Source organism: Mustela nigripes, chromosome 8, assembly GCF_022355385.1.
Source record: "Mustela nigripes isolate SB6536 chromosome 8, MUSNIG.SB6536, whole genome shotgun sequence".
Taxonomy (NCBI): domain Eukaryota; kingdom Metazoa; phylum Chordata; class Mammalia; order Carnivora; family Mustelidae; genus Mustela; species Mustela nigripes.
In genome coordinates this window covers 23,141,660-23,163,832 of record NC_081564.1, presented here as the reverse complement: position 1 = coordinate 23,163,832, position 22,173 = coordinate 23,141,660, and the positions used below count along the sequence as shown (strand labels likewise).

General features: G+C 51.0%; 1 protein-coding gene and 1 long non-coding RNA gene across 3 annotated transcripts in view; one reads left to right on the top strand and one right to left on the bottom strand.

The window, feature by feature from the left end:
- Window positions 1-305: 305 nt before the first annotated feature.
- Window positions 306-22,173, bottom strand: part of OSBP2 (oxysterol binding protein 2) — a 156,968-nt gene continuing 135,100 nt past the window's right edge. Inside the window, exons 4-14 of one of the 2 annotated variants that reach the window (XM_059408843.1) lie at window positions 17,342-17,538; window positions 16,577-16,690; window positions 14,282-14,333; window positions 13,884-14,030; window positions 12,550-12,795; window positions 9,941-10,061; window positions 9,551-9,654; window positions 9,383-9,478; window positions 9,117-9,301; window positions 782-1,008; window positions 306-534 (exon numbers count right to left, since the gene is read on the bottom strand). In XM_059408843.1, the coding sequence (XP_059264826.1) occupies window positions 389-534; window positions 782-1,008; window positions 9,117-9,301; window positions 9,383-9,478; window positions 9,551-9,654; window positions 9,941-10,061; window positions 12,550-12,795; window positions 13,884-14,030; window positions 14,282-14,333; window positions 16,577-16,690; window positions 17,342-17,538 (1,635 nt within the window). In that variant the 3' untranslated portion in view covers window positions 306-388. The remainder of the gene's footprint in view (window positions 535-781; window positions 1,009-9,116; window positions 9,302-9,382; window positions 9,479-9,550; window positions 9,655-9,940; window positions 10,062-12,549; window positions 12,796-13,883; window positions 14,031-14,281; window positions 14,334-16,576; window positions 16,691-17,341; window positions 17,539-22,173) is intronic. The other variant, XM_059408842.1, reaches the window with a different exon arrangement.
- On the top strand, window positions 1,656-3,307 carry LOC132023341 (uncharacterized). The gene is made up of 2 exons (XR_009405932.1): window positions 1,656-2,718; window positions 3,089-3,307. It is a non-coding gene; the product is annotated as an uncharacterized LOC132023341 (long non-coding RNA).

Genomic DNA, 22,173 nt, shown 5'->3' with positions numbered 1-22,173 from the left:
GCTGGAAAGAAATGGAGATATTTTTTTCTAAAAAAGTTGAAAGTGGCTCCTCAGGAAGGGCCAGTGCCTCCCTGGCTGGGGCTGGTGACTGGGGCAGCCCAGGGCCCGGGCCAGCCTGCCTGAGTTGTAGTAACTAGGAACTGGGGTCCCAGTGGGAACCAAGTCCATAATGAAGGGGCTTGGGTGACCCGGGGCACCTGGGAGCTGAAAAGAATGCAGGTCAGCACTTCCTCCTTCCAAGGTGGGAGCCCCCAAAAAGTGTAAAAAAAGGGAGGTGGGAATGGGGCAGGGAAGGTGTGGGAGGAGGGCCATTGAATACTAAATTGAGTGCATAAAGAAGAGGTGGACCAGGCTGTGCAGGCGCCTGTATTTGCAGGAGGGGTGGCGCTCAGAAGATGTTGGGGCACATGTGCCAGTCCTGCCTCTCCTTGGCCTCCCAGTAGCCGCCCTTGTACATGCAGGCCGTCTCCCCGGTCAGTGGGTCCAGCCTCTTCTCGAACCACAGCGGCATGTACACATCGGCCTCCTTCTCTGCTGGGCAGGCACAGTGGGTGGGCTGGTGGACAGGTGGCCTCTTCCCAACCCCGCCCCCCTCCCCCCGGTTCCCCCATCCCGCCCCCAGGACGTGGCTTTCTTCCACCCTCCCCCCACATACCCTCCCTGTCTCTGGGGTCCTCCTTCCTCCCCTTTCCCTTGCCACCCCCAGGGCATCCCTTCCTTCTGGGAACCTGTTCCCCGGCCCCAGGGTACCCTCTCTCCCTGCCTCTCAGCCCAGCCTCACCTTCCTCGGTGCCACAGCCCCTCGAGCAGGCCTCCAGCCGCCGGCGCCGCGACAAGCGCTGCTTCTCCTCCAGCCGCTGTTTCTCTGTGTTGGCCTCGTCCCAGTGGCCCTTCTCCATCAACCGCTGGTCTGGCCGCAGGCGGCTGTCCGTGGGTGCCACGCCCTCCTCGTGCTCGTTGAGAGTCAGGGCCAGCTCCGAGAAGTAGTACATGTTCTCGGCGTTCTCCCTGCGGCGGCACGGGCAGCGTGAGCTGGCCGGCACGGCCCCAGGACCACCTGTCCACTCCCAGAACTCGCTCAGCCAGCTGCTCCTGTGCAGCTGGCTCCTTCTTTTCCTGCCCGCACCTTGCACACTCCCTCCACCAACCTGCATCTGTTTTGCTACATTCCACTTCTGTGGGAATTTGCCAATTTCCACCCATTTTAAAACTAGATAAGCGTGATCTTGTTTCACAATCTCATTACGACTGCTTTAATGATTAGGACATGGTGCCGTCCTCTTTTCACATCTGTGATGTGGGTTATATGTGCCTTCCCCCCATTTGAAACTGTCCACTCTCTTCGTTGGTTGAAGATGAAACTTTGTTGATCCTATTTTAGATTTTTCTACTTTACTGAGTTTACTTTTATATTCTCCCACGTTGTTAGGATTTGTTTTGCTGCCCTTTTTCTAACTTCATGAGATGGTTGCTGAGCTCATGATTTTGCAGCTTTTCTTTTCTAATATGTGTGTTTTAGGTTAGGCATTGCCCTCCAAGTATCGCATTAGCTGAATCTCACAGCTTTCATATGTATTACTTTAATTATCATGCAGTTACATTTTCTTTAAGATTATTTATTTATTTATTTATTTATTTGAGGGAGAGAGCGCAAGTTGGGGGGGATGGAAGGAGAGGGATGGACAGACTCCACACTGAGCATGAGGTGGATGGGGGGCTTGATCTCACCTGAGATCACGAAGGGAGCGGAAATCAAGAGTCAGATGCTCAAGGGACTGAGCCATCCGGCACCCATTTATGCAATTACATTTTCTGATGTCCACTGTATCTACTTTGATCTGTGGATTAGTTGGAAGTATATTTCTTGAATTTATAAACATCTGGGGATTTTTTTCTAGTCATCTTTATTTCTACCATTGCTTTGGAGACAGAGAGTATACTGGTATAATTTCAGTTCTTTGAAATTTGCTAAAAGACCCAGTATTTGGTCAGTTTTTGCAGATGTTCCATGTGTTCCTGAAGAGAATGTGTTTCCTGCAGTTGTTCAGTGGAGTGTTCTATAATTGTCCAGTAAATTCTGTGGTTCAAATACTTTTTTTCCCCTTGTTTCTAGCCATTACTAAGAGAGCTTTGTTAAAATGTCCTACTTTGGTTGTCAATTAATCCATTTCTCCTTGTATTTCTGTGTTCTTTAAGTATAGGATATGTTCAAATTTAGAACTCATCTTAATGAATTGAACTTTTATCATTATGTCCCTCTTACCTCCCATCTTTTTGTTTTAAACGTCTGTTTTGTGACATTACTATAGCTATAGCAGCTTTTGTTATTTCTGTGGACATATCTTTTTCCATCCTGTTATTCCAATCTTTATTTTCTTACTTCGATGTAGCTCTTATAAACCACATATAGTTGGATTTTTAAACCTCATCTGAAATCTTGTATCTGTAATGGGAGCAATTAATGTAATTACTGATATATTGGATTTAAATCTATCTTATTTTGTTTTTTCTTTTTGTTCTCCTTTTTTGGATCTCAGGTACACAGCTTTGGATTAGTCATGATACTTACTACACGACACCCTCTTTTTATTGGTCCTTGCATGACCTGCTTGTTTTAGTGCAAACTGACCACCAGAAGAACCTCTAAGCAAAATGTAGAATCCTGACAAAACCTACATCTAACCATATGGAAAACTCACCAGTCTATCCCCTTCTCAGGTAGCTGTCAGCAAGACTCCTGGGTTCATCAGTCCCTTGCTTACCTTTTAATCTAATTTTATTTCATCTTTACATAGTCTTAAATGTGTACGTATGTGTGTATATTCACATACATATATTTACATATTTGTTTTTAACTGTATAAAAAGAATCATGATGTATGTAATCTTCTGGGACTTGCTTTTTTTTCTTAATATTATGCTGCCAAAATTTATTTTGTTCCATGTGTCTGTGGTTCATTAGTTTCAACTACTGTGTAATATTCCCTCCTGTGAAATAATACCACAGTTATTCATTCAATAAATCTGTGCCGTTCACAAGTTTTTGGTTTGGAGTAATCTTATGCATGTTTCTCATTGTACATTTGCAGGAATTTCTCTTGAGTATATACCTAGAAGTGGAACTGCTGGGCCATAGAGTCTGCAATATTCTTCTTTAGGAAGTAAGGCCAACCTGCTTTTCAACATGGTGGCACCAATTCACATTCACACCAGTGATGCATAAGAAATGTTGTGGATTTGTATCTTCTTCAACACTTGATACTGTCAGACTTTTTCATTTTTTCTTAATTAAATGAAGGCAAAATGGTCTTATTGTGATTTTGATTTGCATTTCCCTGATTACCAATGATATTGATCATTTTATATGATGACTGGTTATGTGTATTTGCTCTCATGTGAAATTCTTGCTTGTGACTCTTGCACTTTTTCTGCCGGACTGTTTTGCTTTATTCATGGATGAAGTATTCTTGATTTTTTTTTTTTAGTTATTATTTTTAATTGTGGCCAAATTCTCAATACTGTTCTGTTGTCAGGTATTAAGTATTGTGATTATCTTCTGCAAGTTTATATATTGCCTTTTCTTTAAATGTGTATGCACACTGTCTTTAAATTGTCTCTTAAAGAGCAAAACTTCTTCTAAGGAAAAAAAAAGAGGGATGCCTGGGTGGCTTAGCCATTAACCATCTGCTTTTGGCTCAGGTCATGATCCCAGAGTCCTGGGATGGAGCCCCACATGGGACTCCCTGCGCAGCAAGAAACCTGTTTCTCCCTTTCCCGTTCCCCTTGCTTCCCCTTTCTTCTCTCACTGTGTCTTTCTCTGTCAAATAAATAAAATCTTAGAAAAAAATAAGAAAAAAATATTTTAATATAGTTGCATGCATGGTGTTCTGTGTCTTAAGATCTATTTCCTTAAGGTGTAAAAGATAATCATCAGCATTTTCTTCTTAGAGTTTAACTTGTTGTTTAACAGCAAATCAAGCTTAATACTTTTCTAAGAGCTTTGCCTGAGTCAATTTCTGTTTTAATGTAAGGGAGAGATTCAGTTAATCTTTTTCCATATGTTTAACCATTTTACCAAGTCCTTTTAGTGAACAGTGCCATCTTTCCACATGATCTCATGTCACCTTTGTTATATGCCAAAGATATATACATCCTTGGGTCTGTTTCAAGGCTCATTGTTTTATTGGAGCTACAAAATTGGGACTTACAAAATAAGTCCCAATATCTAGTAGGGCTAGTCCTTATTTCTCTGTTGTTCTTCAGAAATAGTCTGGCCCAGGGGCCCCTGGGTGGCTCAGTTGGTTAAGCATCTGTCTTCGGCTCAGGTCATAATCCCAGAGTCATGGAACTGAGCCCCACATCAGGTTCCCTGCTCAGCGGGGAGTCTGCTTCTCCCTCTCCCTGTGTCCCTCCTCTCTCCCCCATGCACTCTCTCTCTCTCTAATAAATAAATAAATAAATAAATCTTTATAAGAAAATTCTGGCCCTTTAAAAAATCTAAAAAATCACTATTATCAAGCAATGAAAATCACTATTGGGATTTTGTTTGATCTCTTTGAATGATAACATCTTTGTAATAATAAATCTTTCTATTTATGAACATTGTGTCTTTCTCCATTGATTTAGCTCTTCTTTACCATCTCAGTAAAGTTTTATAATTTTCTCTATAGAAGTCCTGAATATAAGATTTATTACAAGGTCCTTGATATTCTCTGATACAATAATTGTTTTCTCTTAAATTGTATTTTCTAGTTTTTCTTTTTAGTGTGTATAAATGCAACTGACTTTTTGCACATTAACCTTGTACTAAGACACCAAAAATGCTTTTTTTGAATCTACTGAGATTTATTTTTTTTTTTAAAGATTTTATTTATTTATTTATTTGACAGAGAGAAATCACAAGTAGATGGAGAGGCAGGCAGAGAGAGAGAGAAGGAAGCAGGCTCCCCGCTGAGCAGAGAGCCTGATGCGGGACTCGATCCCAGCACCCTGAGACCATGACCCGAGCCGAAGGCAGCGGCTCAACCCACTGAGCCACCCAGGCGCCCCTCTACTGAGATTTATTAATGTGATGAGTTAATTTGTGTATTTTCTAATATAAAATCATCTTTGCATGCCCATGATAAATGCAACAGGATTGATGATGAATGTTTTCTTTTTTTATACACTGTTTGATTTTCTAATGTCTTGTTTTAGAATTTTGGTTATATATTCATAAGTGAAATAGAGCAGAACTTTAATTTTTCTTACAGCTCTTTTAGCTTGATTTGACATCAGGGTTATCCTGGCCTCATGCATAGAAAAGGAGAGCATTTTTTCTTTTCCTTTGATATAAAAGATTTTATATACTATTGGGATAATATATTTCTTGAAAATTTGGTGGAATTCACCTACAAAATTATCTGGGCTTTGTGTTTTCCTTTTGGGAATTTTTAAACTACTTCAGTTTCTTTGATTATAGGACTAGTCATGCTTTTCATTTCTTTTAGACTCAGTTCTTGTTATATCTTTCTAAGAATTTGTTCTCATCTGAATTTTAATTCTTAGTACTTTGCATGTCATATTAAACTCTTCATTAATAATATTATTTCTATATTCTCGCTTGATAAGTCTTGCCAGTAGTTTTCTGTCAGATTTTTTTTTCCTCAAAGAATCAACTTTTGGCTTTTTAAACTTCTCTATTTAACTTTTTTCTATTTTACTAATCTCTGCTCTTATTTTTAAAGTTTTTTTTTTAATTTCTTCTGGTTTATATGTTGACCTTTCTCTAATTTCTTAGATTAGAAACTCAGAAAAGAAATAGTCTCAAAACGAATGAGCTTATTTATGTGCCTATTTAAGACAATCTGTTTCCTTTAAAGCACTAACTTTGTTACATCCATTCTTACTCAATTTTAGGTATTTTGTTTTATTTTAAGATTTTATTTATTTATTTGAGAGAGAGAGAACAGAGGAGGGGGTAGAGGCAGAAGCAGGCTCCGCACTGAGCAGGGAGCCAGATGCAAAACTCAATCCCAGGACCCTGGGATTATGACCTGAGCTGAAAGCAGATGCTTAACTGACTGAGCCCCCATGTGCCCCAATTTTAGGTATTTTTACATTTTCATCCTCATTTATTATTTTACCCATGAGTTATTTAGCAACTTAACAATTTTTTCCAAACATGTGGGGATTTTTTGTCATCTTGTTCATAACTTCTGACTTAATTGTCTTATCATGGATGGGGTCTGTATGCTACCCTCTAAATTTGTTGAGTTTTCTCTAAGGTTCAGTACATGACAGATCTTTGCATACATTCCATGTCCACTGGGTAAAAAGTATGTTCTTTGAGTGTTGCAACTTCAAGTGTGTGGACATCCTGTGTTGTTCTGATCTCCTCAAATCCTTGTTGATCCTCTCCCCGCTGCCCTTGACTAATCACCAAGTGAGAAAGGTATGTTGAAGTCTCTCAATCTCCCACATGGTGATGGATTTACCAGTTTCTCCCTTTACATCAATATACGCTTTGTTTATTTTTGAGGCTGTTTCACTACATGCATAGTGAAACTCCTTATCTTCTTGAAGAACTTTTATATGTAGCAACTCTTTCATCCCTAATAATGCTTTTCTCTTATTAAAGTCTATTTTATCTGATATTAATATAGCTATTGTAGCTTTTTCAGTTAATATTCCCATGGTATGTCTTTCCCTTTCAACCTCTGCATGTCTTTGTTTTTTACATCTCTTAGAAGGTATATATATCTGGATTTTTAAAAAATCCAGTCAGTATTTCGTTTTTTGACTGGTGAGTTTCATCTACTTTTATTTGTTATGTTTGGACCTATTCCTACTGTGTTGATTTATTGTTTTTATTTGTCCTTTTTCTTCTTAGTCTTTTTTACTATTCTAACATCTTTTATTTGTCTCTTCCTTCTAATAAGAACTTAGCAATCCTTCTCATCCCTTGGTGTTCTTTTCAACTCTCCTCATATCCTGACATGTTAACATTATTTACACCTTAAATTCTGCATTATTTAGGACTATTTTCTCTTTGCCTTTGGTCTTAGTCATTGTTTAAAAAAAAAAAAAACACTCCAAAAACACAATGTTTACATCATATTATGTCTTTTACAGCAACTTCTGGATTTTTTTCTCCCCTTTTAAAGTACTATGTCTAGGGGCACCTGGGTGGCTCAGTTGATTAAGCATCCAACTCTTGATTTCAGCTCAGGTCATGATCTCACACGATCTCAGGGTCGTAAGATCGAGCGCCATGTCAGCCAAGCACTGGGTATGTGGAGCGTGGTTAAGATTGTCTCTACCCTCACCGCTCCCCCACCCCTACCGCTTGTGCTCTCCTGCATTCTCTCTCAAATAAATAAATAAATACATAAATGAACTACTATGTCTAATACCATTTTCATTGTGGGTTTTGTGTGGCAAACCTTCTGAGGCTCTTTGCCTGATGACATTTTGTTGTTGTTATGTCCTCATTATTAAATGATAGCTTGGCTGGATAAAAATCTTAGTCTTCTTAAAAAAAAATCTTTTAAAAAGTCTTCTAATTTTGTTTTCTTCATTACCTTGAAAATATTACTCCAAACACTGGCTATTGAAAGATGTCGATCTTTCTGATTGTCAATCTGATTCTTTATCCTTAATTGTAATCTTCTTATACTTCTCTCTGGAAGCTACTAGAATTTTCTCCTTGGCATTTTTAATTTTCTCTATAGTATGATCTAGGTGAAAGCTTTTCTTTATCTCTTGTTTCTGAAATTCTACAGACCCTTCAGCCCAAGGTCTCCCATCTCCTTGTTTTTGTTCTGGGAAATTTATTTCCATTATTTAACTATTTCTCTCTCCTTTCCATTTTTATTTCTTTTCCTTCTGGGATTCCAGTTAAACATTATTTTAGTGGTGGTTCTAGGAATGCAGACTTCACACAGCCAAAAGTTAACATACATCTTGACCACCTTCTTGGGTAGCACAATGGCCTTTGAGAAGTTTCCTTCCATTTCTCCTTCTTCTGACTTATATGATCACACAGTTGTATTTTATGTTTAGATTCTAAAACTTGAAAGACATCACTATTCTTGTTTATTTACTGTTCACTTAGGTTCACGTAGTTTTTGTTCTTCATTCACTCATACATCTCAGATCTTCCATCTGGGATCACTTTCCTTCTGCAGGAGGTATATCCTTTAACGGGGGTCTGGTGGTGGCAAAATGAGTTTTTAATAGTCTGAAAACATAACATTTCAACACTCTGTAAATGTGTTCTCCCTGGGTGTATCATTGTCCGCCGGCAGTGAGTCTTTCTGCACATGTAAGATCTCATTTGACCATCTTCAAGCTTCCATCATTGCTGAGGAAGAGACCTCTGTCTGTTTGCTATTCCTCAGAAACTCATACATGTCTTTTTCACAACTGGCTGCTTAATATTTTCTCTTTGATTTAGTTTCAACAGTTCCACTGTACAGATTTGGTGTGGAATATTCTCTGCTGTTTGCTCTTCAGATATGTTCTCTTTCCTTCTAGACTCCCGACTAGAAGTGCACTAGACCCTGCTCTCAAACTTGATGTGCGCACAGCTACCTTTGGCGTCTTTATGGGCTCCCAGGGCTGTGGCAATACTGCTCCAGGAGTCATTCTGGGTCACTAGGTGGTAAGCTTTCTCTCTGTGGCTTTTTGTCTTTTCCGGGTTTTGTCTGTCTATCTGAAGGATTTATTCCTTCTGACCTATTCCGTTGATGGAGTTTATTAAGCCTTCCCAATTGGAGTTCTCAAGTTCAGTTGCTTAATTTTTCCTTTGCTTTGCTCCCTCTGGAACCTGCTGTGCCACTTTTTATAGTTTTCTGTTCCTTGCCCTGATGAAGGAAAATATTGGTTTTCCTTCCTTGGACTATGGGGACTCTGTCTTTATCAGTCTGCATAGGATTGGCTACCACCCGATACAGTCACATTAGGATGTCAGCTGCAGAACATGGTCTCTGCCTACATGCGGACAGAACCATCCTGACCCCAGTGTCTGCTGCTCACTTCTTGCCTGGCTGGCCAGGCTCCCCTGCCTGTCTTAGGCCCCACTGCCTCTGCCTCCTTCTCCCTGCCTGCTCTTTACCCTCCCTCAGCCCCACTCACGGCAGTGGGTACTTCTTCCACAGCAGCTTGGCTGGCAGCGTCTGGTACACGGTCTTCTGCTTCCCATCTGAGCTGGGGCTGCTGGGGCTGCTTTGCACGATCTTGGCGCACTCCATCTGTTCATCCCATGAACCTGACAGCACGTAGTGAGCTTTGCCCTGGCTGTCACTTACCACTCCTGTCACCTGTGGACATGGGCAGGATCAGCACAGGCACACACCCCTCTCCAGACCCCTCCCGTGACTCTGAGAGGTAGCCTTGCTTACCTTCCGGGCTACCTCTTTGGAGAAGTAGCTATAGGGCAAGAACTTCAGCTGGCACCGGTCCTGGGTCTTATGGTTCACAATCTCGATGTCCCCAGTCTGGTGAGGAAGGTTAGTGGTCAGCGCCCCACCTCTAGGCCACATGGCCCCTCCCCGAGGGTACCATCTGACCTGATCAATCCAGAGCTTGCCCACAATGATGTTATGCACAGTCGAGGTGCTCTTCCTCCACACGTAGTGATTCCCACTGGCCTGGAATTCTAAGTGGATGGCTCCTGGAGGCCAGATATAGGGTCAGAAGTCATGGCTTGCCATGCTAGACCCCAGCGAGCCTGTCTGCCCACGGTCCCAGGGTCCTGACAACTGGAAGCAGTATTCGTGTAAACTGGGGACAGGGCATAGGTTAGGGAGGCATTGAGGAAGCCTGGGGAGGTAGGGAGCAGATTTGCAGAGAGACTAAGGTCACTCCTAGAGGCCCCAAGCTGGCTTCTGTGTTGGTAAAACCCTCCCACTTATCCAGAAAGGCTTTCTGTCCTGGGAAAGCACAGGGCTCCAACTCACCTAGCGGCATGATGGAGAGGTATTTTCCCCGGAACTTGCTAGAGATGGTGATCTCCTGCCAGAGGCTCCAGCCATGCTTGGAAAACACGTAGTGTGCAGCTGACGGTGGGTGGTGGCTCACCTGAGACCAGACCCACAGGACATGAGCGTCTGCTGGACATGGGCCCAGGCCTGTTCCCCAACCAGCTGTGGGGACCACCTGCCCTGTGCTCAGCATGACCAGCTCCATGGCCCTGGGAGCAGGCCCCCAGGAAGGATGGTGCTCTGATGGAAAAGCAAGGGTTGGCCGTGGGACCGGCCTGGGCGGCTGTCCTGGGCTTGCTGTGGTCAGGGGAAGAGGACCAAGGCATCTCTATGCCAGGCTTGGGCTCTGAAATGGGGTGATGACAGAGGTTGGCCTCAAGGGGGCCCCTGTGACAAGCTGTGCTGATGGCTAGGAAGTGAAGTGTGACACTCTAGCTAGGGCTTCTCTGCCAACTCCCCAGTTAGCCCCCCAACTCATCTGCAAAGGGCTGCCCCCTACTGTGCCATGCTGCACAGGGGGCTCAGGCTGGGGAAGTCACTTGAACTGAGGGGCAGAGCTGGGCCCTATCTCCCTCCTGGCTAGCATGGCCCTAGAGCAGGAGGCCATATCAGTGTCCTGCCCTGGCCGCAGGGGGTGGCACAGCAAGCTCTGCACGGCCCCTGGGGCCTCCCACACCTCCCCCCTCCTCTCACAGCACTGGGCACCCCTGACTACTGTTCTCACCTGCCAGCAAGCCCTGTCAATTTCCCCTTGTTTATTCTTCCTCATTTCTGTGGCCCTGTGGTCAGAGGGTCCTGGGGCTCAGCCTCTCCCCAGCTTCCTCCCTCTCTAAGGCACCTCCTCGCTGGGTCACAACCTCAGTCAGTCTCCAGCCCCAGCCTTGCGCTGGGACTGCCGCCCTGCCACCCAACTGCCCACTGGACGCTCCCACACAGGTGGCTGTTTGGACTGACCAGAGTTCTTGCCACTCCCTCCTGCATCTCTCATTGTCTCCTGTCCCTGTAAGTGGCACCTCAAGGCCTTTCTGGTCTCAGCATCACAGGTCAAACCCACCCCCCATTCCTTGTCACCCACGGCTGGGGCCCCACGTGCCCTAGAGCCCACCATACTGGCACACCTAGGGATGTGACCCCAAGGGGCTGGGCCTGGCACTCTGTGTCCTGGCTTCCTGCTCAGGCCGATGATCTAGTCTTAACAGCTGCTCACACCAAATGCTTGAGTCATCCCTGGCCCTCTTTCTTATGTTCCTTCTCTAACCCTTAGGAAATCCTGGCTGTTCTTTCTTCAAAATGCGTCTTGAATCTGCCTCTCCCCCTCACCAGGCCATGGTGGGTGGTGCAAAGCATCTCTAGCTTTACTCTCCGCTGCAGGGGGCACATAAACAAAGGCAGGTGTCAGGACCCTCTCTACCTGCCACACAGACTGAAACCCAAAGCCTCAGGCTGCCCGCCCACTTCCTCTCTGACCTGTGCAGCTTTCTCCCTTGCTTTTGGCTCCAGCCAGCTTTCTAAAGGTGAAAGAACCATCCACTTACACAGCACCTGTCCCGCACTGCCCCCTTCAGGAGAACAGGCACCCCATCCGCTCACTTCCCAGCTGCCTGTATAGCACCTGGCGCCTCGGGGGCACTTGGTCAACTCCACTGCACGAAGAAGGGAATTCTCGCAGTAGTTCAGGCCAAGAATGCTCCGGCCGTCCTTGCTGCCTTCCCCTGCCTCCCTTCCTCCTCCCTGGCCCTCTCTCCCTACATCCAAAGCATCTGCAAATACCCAGGCTCTACTTTCTAAGCAGCCTGTGCTCTACCCACAACTGGCTTTGTGTAGGGCTACACTGCCGCCACAGCATGCCTTTTCAACTAGCCACCAGACTGTGAAATGTCTGCTTTTGGAGCTCCCCATCCCCGGGCCCCAGACAATGCCTGGCCGACAGCTGATGTCCAGCAGCCCAGCCCAGGAAGCTGTATGTTGGGTACCTTCACGCAGCACCTGCCTGGGTTCTCCCAGCACCCAGGGAGGCACCGACAGATTCACCCCCCCTCAGACAAGCTCAGGCTAAGATGCTGCTGCTGAGGCTCCTAGACCCCAGGGCCTGGGTTTGGCTCTGCTCCGTGGGGAGAATATGCATGTCTGTGGGGTGGGGAAGGCATTGAGAAGCGATGGGGACAAGCTGACATCACCAACCCCCAGGGAAGGACCGCTGGGCCCCAGAAGCTCCTCACATTCTAGGCCTGCACCGTCACAGACTCAGGGTCCCCACACAGTGGAGGATCCCCTCTGCCTGCTACCTCCCCTGCTCTGGCCTACCCAGACTCCCAGAGAGCACCGCACACTTGTCCCTCAAGGGCCGCTGTGTGGTTCCTGGCAGGGGGAGGGGCCCTCCCCTTCCCCACACACCAGCCCTGACTGCCCTCACCCAACTATCTCCGGGAGGTCTGCCCCTGCTGCAGGAGGCCCAGCCTCTGACTGGACCTTGCCTTGGCCTCATGGGCTCAGGCATGGCAGGGTCAGAGGCCATGTCCCATTTGTCTCCCTGGGACCCCTGGGCCTGGCAGGAGCGCCTTGGCCGGGGTGTGTGTGGGCCTTACCTGCTCACAGAGGGAGCGCAGACCCATGTCGTCAAGGCGGTCCAGCTCAAAGGTCTCCCCTAGCATGGGGTTGAAGGGCTTGGCGATGCGGTGCACAGTGGTGGAGTAGGAGGACACAGAGAAGGCGGCCACCAGGCACATCTGCTCCACTGAGCTGGTGCAGTGCACCGCCTTGTCCAGCAGGTGGTGGTACTCCAGGTCCTCCGTCAGCCGCTGGAGCATGGACAGGGGCTCGTTAAAGTTGACCTGCGGACGGGCGGTGGTCAGGCGCTGCTCCCAGCACAGCCCCGGGGCCCTCCCAGCTCGCCTGTTCTCAGACGGTCCTGGGCACTGCGGTTAGATGGTGCCTCCACAGTCAAGTTCCTCTGCCGACCCCGACTAATGCCCTGTCCAAACCCGCGCAGCTCCCTGTGCTTGCCTCCACCCTCAGTTTTCTCTACAGCCTCGTGGCTTTTGGACCTGCTGTAACTCGTACCCTGTCACTACGGTCACTGTTACTCTCCCTTCCTAGGATGTGAAGGCCACCAAGGCCAGAGTTTCTGACTTGTTCAGCACAGAATTAGAGAGTGACGGGGAGGGGTGGGTGGCTGGATGAATGAGTTTTCCTCCTATTCTGAGCTCTTGTGCTGTTTTTGGGTGAAAGCTCCTATAGGCGGCGCCCCCTCCATCCTGGTCTTGGGGCAGGGCAGGGTCACTCCCCCCTTGTGATGCTCGGCTATGACCCTAGGCCAGCCATCAAGCAGGGACTGCCCTGAGTTCTCCCCTTTCATCCTCCCAGACACTGTTATGTGGGCGTTGTTCCTTGCCCCACTTTGCAGGTGTGGATACAGAGGCGGGAGATGTGAACGGGTTTGTCCTGGGGCACACAGTGAAACCAAGTCTGGCCTGAACCCCAAACATTTGCCCCCTGGAGATGCCATCAGAGCCTGGTGACACGAGAATGCTAGCTCCATCCTCAGCCCGATGTGTGACCTCGCTGGAGTGGGTGCAAGAGACAGCTCCTGGCCCAGGAGGGCCCAGTTCTGCCACTCCCCATCTACGAGGTTGGGAGAGCCGGGACATCGGGAAGCCCTGTCAGGTGCAGAGGTGCTCTGGGGGTCCCCACATCTCTGATCAATGCAAAGCCCCTCCTTAGCTTCTTCCCTCAGAGCCTGAGACCTCTGCTCCTGGGATTTTGGCAATGTTGTTGAACACGATTTGATAATTTGTTACATGCCCCTCAGGTGTTGTTAAGAATGACACCCAGATTGCTGGCACTTAGAGGTCATTCCTTATCCATGCACAAAACAGGGCCGCCTTTGGACCCACAGCGGCTGCTCCGCACCAGCCCCTACCGGCATGGGGATCTTGGAGAGCTCCCGGCCGATGCAGTTCTTCATGATGCTCCAGAGATTAAGGCTGTAGTTGGGTTTGTCAGGGATGCGGACACGCCTCTTGACCTTGGGGGGACCCTTGGGCACAAGTGAGGCGCCATCTAGCACCTGCCAGAGAAAATGGGTTTGTGAGCAGAGGCCAGGGTGCCCATTCGGCCTTCTAGCCCCGGCCCTCACCTCTATCCAATGCAGTCCAAAGCACTGAGCTGGCCACTGGCACGGTGCTGGCACAGGGGCAGGCTGGTAGACAGGTCAGACCAGGTGGAAGGGAGCCAGGGCACTGAGCCTGCCCCAGAGGCCCGGAGCCCAAAGTGCCAGCCTGCCTTCTAGCCATCTTTGAGGTCTCCCTTCTCACTTACATTATCTGATGAGGTCCAGTCCACTGGGCCTGTGGTCCCACCCTCCGCTTTTCTGCAAGAAACACAAAAGGGGAGGCAAATTATTTACAAATCCTGAGGCCTCCTGGGGACCTGGGCACCTTCTACCCAGACCCGTCAGTGAGGTGTAAGGGACAGCCCACTCCAAGGCTGCTTCTCCAATGGGACATGCCCACTTTGGGACATTCAGCTGGGCTGGGGGGCCCAAGGCAGTGAAGGGGCTCCCACCCACTGATGTCCCATAGGAGCAGACACTGGAGCAAAGTCACCTGAGGGCACAGGGGCAGGCTGGTAGACAGGTCAGACCAGGCGGAAGGGAGCCAGGGCACTGAGCCCTGCACACAGCCCCTCCTGGGACTGGCAGACCCAGGACCCGGATGAAGCTGGGGGTGGACATTTCCTCTGGCAGAAGCCCCTAGAGCCCTGTGGGGCCCCACTGTGTCCTCACTGTCTGCTGGTCTCTCGCACTAGACTGGGGTTTCAGAAGGGCAGGAAGTGGGTCAGATGCATGCCTGTGCCTATGAATACTTGTGGTGAGATGGTTGGCTAAGCAGCACGGGGTGGTATGGATGAAGGATCCAAGCTCTGAGGGATCCTCGAGGACAGGTGATCTGGGCCAGCTGGGGTGAGGGGCAGGCACTTGGCAGTCAGGGCCTCAGGAAACGGGAAGGACTCACTGGGTCATTGCGCACAAGGGACCTGCCTATAGCCCAGAGGAGCTACACTGCCGGGGAAGGTGGTAGTTTGGGCCTTGGGGTTGCATCAGGAGCCTGGAGAGCCAATGAAAAGTGTCAAGCACAGGGGTCACCTGCTTGCTGGTTGGGTGGCAGAAGAGAGGCCTGGGGCTGTTAGCTGAGGTGTGGAAGGTGGCTGGGTTGGGGGCACGAAGGAGGGGGCAGAGCCCAGGCCCCTGGGGACTCCAGGTATGGGAGGGGTGGGTGGGAAGCTGGAGGGGTGCACGAGGTTGACACTGCTGGGTGGTAAAGTGAAAGGAAATTCAGATCAGCCAAGCTCATTGTGAGAGCAATATAAGCAAGCAAATTTTAAAGTATTATTGGGAAATGAACTGTGATTGAGTTGGAAATACTCTGTTGATAGGACTAGAAACACCATGTTGAATTAGAGAGATCCCAAAGGCCCTTGCCCTGAGAGAAACCAGGACATGGAGTGGTGACCCATTTTGGTACACAGAGGCAAAAAAGGAGGGGCTGGGGGTTTTTACTGGCCTCCCCCTCTGTGGACTGGGCTCCAGGGAGTCCACGGAAGGCAGTGTGGGGTGTGGACTGTGAGCTGCAGGTCAGACGCAGGGAATAAGGCCATCAGGAAGCCTGCTGGTCCTCATCCATGAGGGGCTGAGTGTCCTGCCTGAGGGCACGCCCGTGGGGGAGCATGGGAGGCTCTGTGACTCCGCTGTGCCCCAGGGATGATGGGTGCAGGGGGCAGCACAGGCAGCGGTCGTTTATGTCATTGTCCCCAGGACTTGGAGTGGCAGCTCCTCCCCAGGCCACGGCAGAGGAGCCACAGACACGGGTGGAACTCATCAGCCACCTCCATGTCCCCCAGAGCAGCCATACTCACGACCCTTCCAGTACTAGGGCCTGAAGCAATGTCCTAATGAGGCAACTCCGAATTGTAGCAAATCCCTGTTCATGCCCCAGGGTGCTGCCCTCTGACCCAGCCTGCCCACGCAGGGCTCCTGCTCCTCTTTTTTGGGGGTCCTGCACCAGCACGGTCCCACGCTGGGGGTGGAGGCGCTTCCTGGGGATCCAGAGTCTGACAACAGTGTCCCGGTTACCGCTGTGCTCTAGTGTGTATTTAGAAACACCCCGAAAGAGGACACTTTTATGAAAGGAGGCTTGGAAATCGAAAATAAAAGAGACTTCTTGCATGGCCTGTCTGTTTTGGAAGGCGGGCGTGGTGGAGGGAGTGGTTGGGACTGCGTGTAGCTCCAAGGCAAGAAAGCGCAGCAGACACGCCTCTCGACCTGGCCCTGGGGTCCCAGCCCCCACTCCCACCCTCTCGGCTAGAACTGGATCCTGCCAAAGCCCTGTTCTCCGCCTCCGTTAAAATGAAACCCTGATTCAAACTCTATGTGGGCATTTGAATCTGAGGAACAGAACAATCATAATAATAATAATCAAAATACAGTGTGAAGCAAGACTTGAAAGAAAACCCCAAGTACGAAGAACAGGTGCAGCTTAAGAACAAGGCGGGAAAGGCTAAGTCTGGCAGAGGCTCCTTCCTTCCAGGGCCGCCAGTCCTGCCTGGAGAACACACCTGTCCTCCTTGGCCTCGGTGATCACGGTGATGAAGGATGTAGAGTCTTCCATGGCGTCGAAGTACTCGGTATCTTCATCTTCCTCACTGTCCTCTCCTTTGGGAGTTAAGAGGCTTCCTGCAGATACACACAAAACCGCCGCCTCAGTTTGCAACTCTGAAAACTCACTTACCTGCCTGAGGAAGTCCAAAGCCCAAAGGGTGCCTCCCACTTTGGACCCTGTCCCCGCCCCCACCAGCCCTTCATTCCTTTCCCACTTCAGTCACCTGGGCCACATTAATGTGGCTTGGCTGCCCTGGGTCCCCTTCCTGGCATGAGCTTCCCGCTCAGTGCTTTGGCTCAAAGGCCTCTCTCCTTCTGGAAGCCTCCCCAGATTGCTCAACACGCTGGTCAGTCTGTCTGGGGCCTAGCTACCCTTTCTGATGGACCCGGCACTCCCAGCCCCAAGGCCAGGTGGGCTGCCACTTGGCACCAGGGCAGCCCTGCCACAGAGGACAGTTGGACTCACTGGACTTTTCTCATAAGAACTGGAACCTAAATGCAGGGAGATAATTACCCTTCGGTAGTGGGTGTGGGAAATACAAAGCCACCGAGGCAGGCCCAATGTGGGCATGTTAAGGGGCATGTGTACTGGGGTTGGGGGGGGGGGCGTGTAAGCAGAGCCAGCTGGCAGGAGGAGGTGAAGACAGAGCACAGATTGGAAGGAACAGAGGCTGAGCAGCCCTGAGCAAGGGACCCAGCCAGGCAGGGTGGTCCTTGCCCACTCGCCTTCGCTAAAGCTCTTGGTGGGGTTGGTGGCCCGGCCGGGGGCGCTACGGAAGGCCCGTTCGAGGCTGTTGTGCTGCTTGGCTAGCTGCTCGATGGTCTCCTCCAGGTGGATGCGCTGTTCTTGCTCATACTGTAGGGCACGCTGCCATTTCCGGCTGTGTGTCTCTGCTAGTTCCAAGAAGTCTCTGCAGGCCTGGGGAGGGGGGACAGAGTGGCCGGTGAGCACAGGGCCCAGGGCAGGGGCCTGTCTGCCCCATACCCCACACCCCACCTGCCAGTCAGTCCTAGGGTGTTCAGAAACACCTTTGCTGCCCCCTTGGCTTCGGTGGGGATGTGGGGACTTTGACTTTTCTCTCAGAGCCAGCCCAGGGACAGGCGTCCATCATGGTGGGCATCCCACAGTCAGGATGCCATCTGAGAGCACCAAACCTGGGCTGTGGCTGGTGGAGGTTGGGTTTCCACATGGCTGGGGCCCAAGTTCAGCTGCCACATCCTCGCCATGTGCCGGACCTAAGCACGACCTCTGTCCCTATGAGAACCCAAGGCCTATGTGGTGGTCAGGCCAGTCCCTGCCCGTGGCATGGGAGGAAGGAAAGCCACATTATGCCATAACTTCCTGGCTTAGAGAGGTTAAAGGGTCTTATCTGGCACAGGAACTGAGACTGGACCTTCCCACAAAGTTACCTCAAAGTCTATATCACATAACTCTGCTTTTTAAGTAAGGTTCCCCCTTCAGACTTGGGGCCTACTCTGACATTCAGATTCTTTCCAGCTTCCCAGGTCCGTAGGTGGTCCCACTACACTCTTATGAGGCAGGGGTTTGTCGTTCTGTCCCTGTGATCCCAGTGGAGAGGAGGGCCCGGGTTCAGCTGTTCCTGGAGGGCAGGGAGGGCCAAGCTAGGGACCCCTGGGTTGCCTCTTCTGGACTGAATGCAGTAGGAAGGGACACGTTTCCTCAGCCCAATGCACACCGGTGGTCTCTGGCCACCCCTCCCCGGCCCTCCCTTTCCCCACACGTCACATGCTATCTGACCCCGAGGGTTGGAGTCATGCTTTTCTGGAGGGAGAAGGGCACACAGCCCCTCATCAGTGACACAGGGACAATGCAGCTCTATCCTGACAGCTGTCGGGAGGAACCAGGGAGGTGATGTGGAGTGCTGGGCCAAGCAGCCCTCATCGACACTCCCTGGGAGGCACCAGAGGCATGGGTGCCACCCCCACTGCTCAGACTTCTCTCACGTCTCCCCCAGGGAAGGCTCCTGAGCCGGCTCGGTCAGGTCCCCTGAGATACTCACTCACTCACCCCAACCACCTGCAATCTCATGCCTACAGATCAGCTTCTCTGCTGACTCTGCCTGTTTCTCTTCATCCCATGGATCCCCAAACTCAGCGGCTACTCTGAGCATCCGCTGGATGAGTGAACACCCTGCTGAGGGGTGGCTGTGGGGGCCTCTCAGGAGAGCAGGGGCGGATAGCACCTCGCCAGCGGCAGACCCCAGCCGGCATCTCTCTCTCCTCAAGCCTACCCCCTCGTGCCTTCCCTGTCATCTCACCTCCCAGCACCCGTGCGGAGTGGGCTGGGCAAGGCTTCCTCCCTGACACCCTTACCCCCCACACACCATTCTAAAGATGGGATGGGGACCCAAGGAAACCAGCAAAGTAGAGTAATAAGGCTTGCTATCAGGAGTGGGAAGGCCTGGACTCCTGCACAAGCCACTCACCCCCTCTGAGCCCATGTCCCGAGACACAACAGTAATACCAGACAGAGCCCAGGCTCCCAGCTTCGCTGTCCACCCGGGCCCAGCAAAATCCTCAAGGCAGAGGAGTGGGGTCATCCCCAATTGACATATGAAGAAACTGAGGCTCAGGTTCCTGCAGCTCCCTTGCGAGGCTCTGGGGAGGAAGTATATTCACTCCACCTCAGATTCAGGAGTGTCCCCACTCTCCCCGAAAGGTCCCTGCCTGGTCACACCTAAGCCACTGTAACCAGCTTCTCCAGAAGGGGGCAGGGATTTATACCGGCAGATGACCCAGCGCAGGTTGGGATGGGAGTAGAGAAATCTCCTTATGCATTGAACAGGCTCTGGAGACAATAGAGGCTGCCCCAGGAGCAGCCGCAGGTCTGGGGCTTTCTAGAGTTTGCAAATTATGTATCTGTGAGGCTCAGCTGCTGGTGTGGGGCTACAGTCACGGACCATCACGCAGTTTGGGGACGAGGACATGCCTGATTGCCACTCCCTAGCTTTTGACTTGGGAGCCAAGCCTTTACCACCCAGGGTCCTGCAGTGGCCTTGTCCCTGGTCCCTGCTCCCCCCTCACCACTGCAGGCCTCAGGGTAGGGGGCCTTGACAGCAGACACACAACCACTGACTCCAAAGGCCAGACTAGAAGGCTCCTCTTTGCTGGGTCTGCTCTAGTGGTATTGAAAGTAGTAGTGGTAGAGCGTGGTGGGCAGAGGACCCCTCTGGGCACCTCAGAAATGTTCCAGATGCTTCTAGGAGTCCTGTGGGTGGGGAGGTGCTCCCCACCCCCTTCCACAGATTGTGAAACAGGCTCTGAGGTCACACGGCCAGAGGTAGCAGACACAGAGCGGAACCCCAGCTCCTTATCCTGGAGCTCTGTCCACTCTGAGCCACCCCTCCCTTGAGAGCCCTGGCCCACGGCCTCTGTGATTTCCCACAGCCCTGAGCTCTGCCACCATGCCCAGTCAAGTCAGTCTCGGATCCTGCTATCTGTTTGCAGACCCAGGAAGGAGTCCCAATACCGCAAGAGTGCTGGTCGACCCACTGCTGGCCCAGGCAGCCTGCCAGGCGTTATTGAGCTGGGTGCGCGGTGCGGGTCGGAAGGGGGCCCAGTGCTGGTGGAGGAGGACCGCCCTCACTTCTCTGGGTGGGCATGGGTGCCGAGCACACTGCCATAGGGAAGCCCCTTGCCAGGTCTCCCTGCCCCTGTCCCCCTGTGAGCCCGAGGCCTAGGGAGAAGGGGCTGCCCAAGGGGACAAGCAGGCCAGGCCCAAGAGCCAGGCTTCCCCCACAGAGCCAGGCCTGCCTGCCCCAAGGTGAGTGTGCAGGAGCCTAGGTCGGCCCATGTACACAGCCTTTTTATAGACAGGATACACAATGGGTGCCTCATGGCTGTCTGGGTTCTAAGTCTGTGGGTGCTCTGCTCTGCTCTCAGTTTGTGCCTGCTGCCTGCCCCCAACCCCCAGGAAGGTCTGGCAGCAGCACCCAGACACTCACCTCCCCCCTTGCCCTCCTCCAGCTCTGCTCCCCCACACAATGCCTTCCACAGCTCCCTGGGGACCCTCTACAGCTCCTGCCATCCTCTCCCTGTCACTGGGTTTTAACATCCACGGGCGCTCTGCTTTCACGGAACCCATGGCTTTTAAAACAAGACTGGTCAGAGAGCCACAAACAACAGTATAAAACAGGAGCCAGAGGTCGCAGTAAATATGCCCCACAAAACCATGCCAGAGGACTCGGTGTGGCCTCTGGGCTTTCTGGCCACAAGAGCAAAGGGGGAAAGACAAACGCGGTGTGAAGATGAATTAGGCTCCCTCTCTCCCACCCCTGAGGTTCTGATGGGCTTGGGCTCTCACTGCCTTAGAAATGACCATTTTCTCCTCCAAAGGAAAATGGAATGTTTGTTGTATTTCGAGGAAGAGCTGACAGCCTCTCACAGACCTGGCCGCACATCCTCTCCAGCCTCATCTCCCGGGGACCCATCATCCCATGTCACCTGCATGTGGCCCACCAGGCATGTGTCACCCTCCCTCTGGCTCTGTCCCAAACATACCTACTTATTCTGAAGCCTGGCCCGCCACCCGCATGCTGCACCCCTGCCGTGGGCCAGAGCTGTCTGGGGCATTCTTGCAAGCGCGGAGCTCCCTGTTTTAACAGAGGCTCAGGGAGGCCAAAGTACTTGCTCAAGGTCCCAGGCGGCGTGTGTAGGACCCGAGTCCCAGGCCCTGTGGACGCCATCTGCAGTCTCCCAGAGCATGGAACCAGCCCTGTCACCACTTTGTACAGCTAAGCATCATGGCCTGGAGATTCCGTGGCCTTCCTGGAGAGAAGCTGGGCTCCCAGAGATGCTCACTAGCAAGGATGTCAAGGAATAGCCCTGTTCAAGCACCAGGACTCAGTGGTGCCTCCACAAAGCCTGTTACCAGCACCTGTCCTTGTGGCGGAGGATGGGGCCCAAGCGGCCAGGGCTGCTGGCTGACAACCTGGTTGGGGGTGACCTCCAGCTCGCTGCCCCTGAAGGACCAAGGGTGCGGGGCACCAGGGGCCAGGACAGGGGCCTCACGTGGCTGGGTTGGGTACATGAAGGTCGTAGAGTATCACAGTCACCTAGAGATAAGGGCAGGGCAGAGGCTGCTACACTCCAGTATAGAGGGGCTCCTGGGGCTGGACCAAGGCCTTTACTGCTGCTCCTAGAGGAAGGGGGTCATTTGCAGTGGAGAAACTGCCTTGGTCACCGCATGGGCCATGGCGAGCTCCCCCACCCCTTTTATCCCATGTGCCTACCTGGTGTCCCTCCTCAACTCCCAAGGCTTCCTCTGCTGCTGCTGGCCTTCTCCAGGCCCCATCCTATTGCCCGGGAATGCTGAGCTGGGCTGTGCCCTGTGTGCTCACTAAGCTGGATTAGGCCAGGGGCCCGCCGGGGGGCCAGCTGGGGGCAGTTTCCGGGGCCCCAGGGAGGGGCCGGGTGGACCTGCGCCCTGAACACTGTCACGTTTCCCCTGAGGCTCTGCCATAGTTCTCAGAGGGCTCGTGCCCTTCCCTGAGCAAGAGCGGTTTCCTAGGCCACCTAAACCCCCTACCCTATT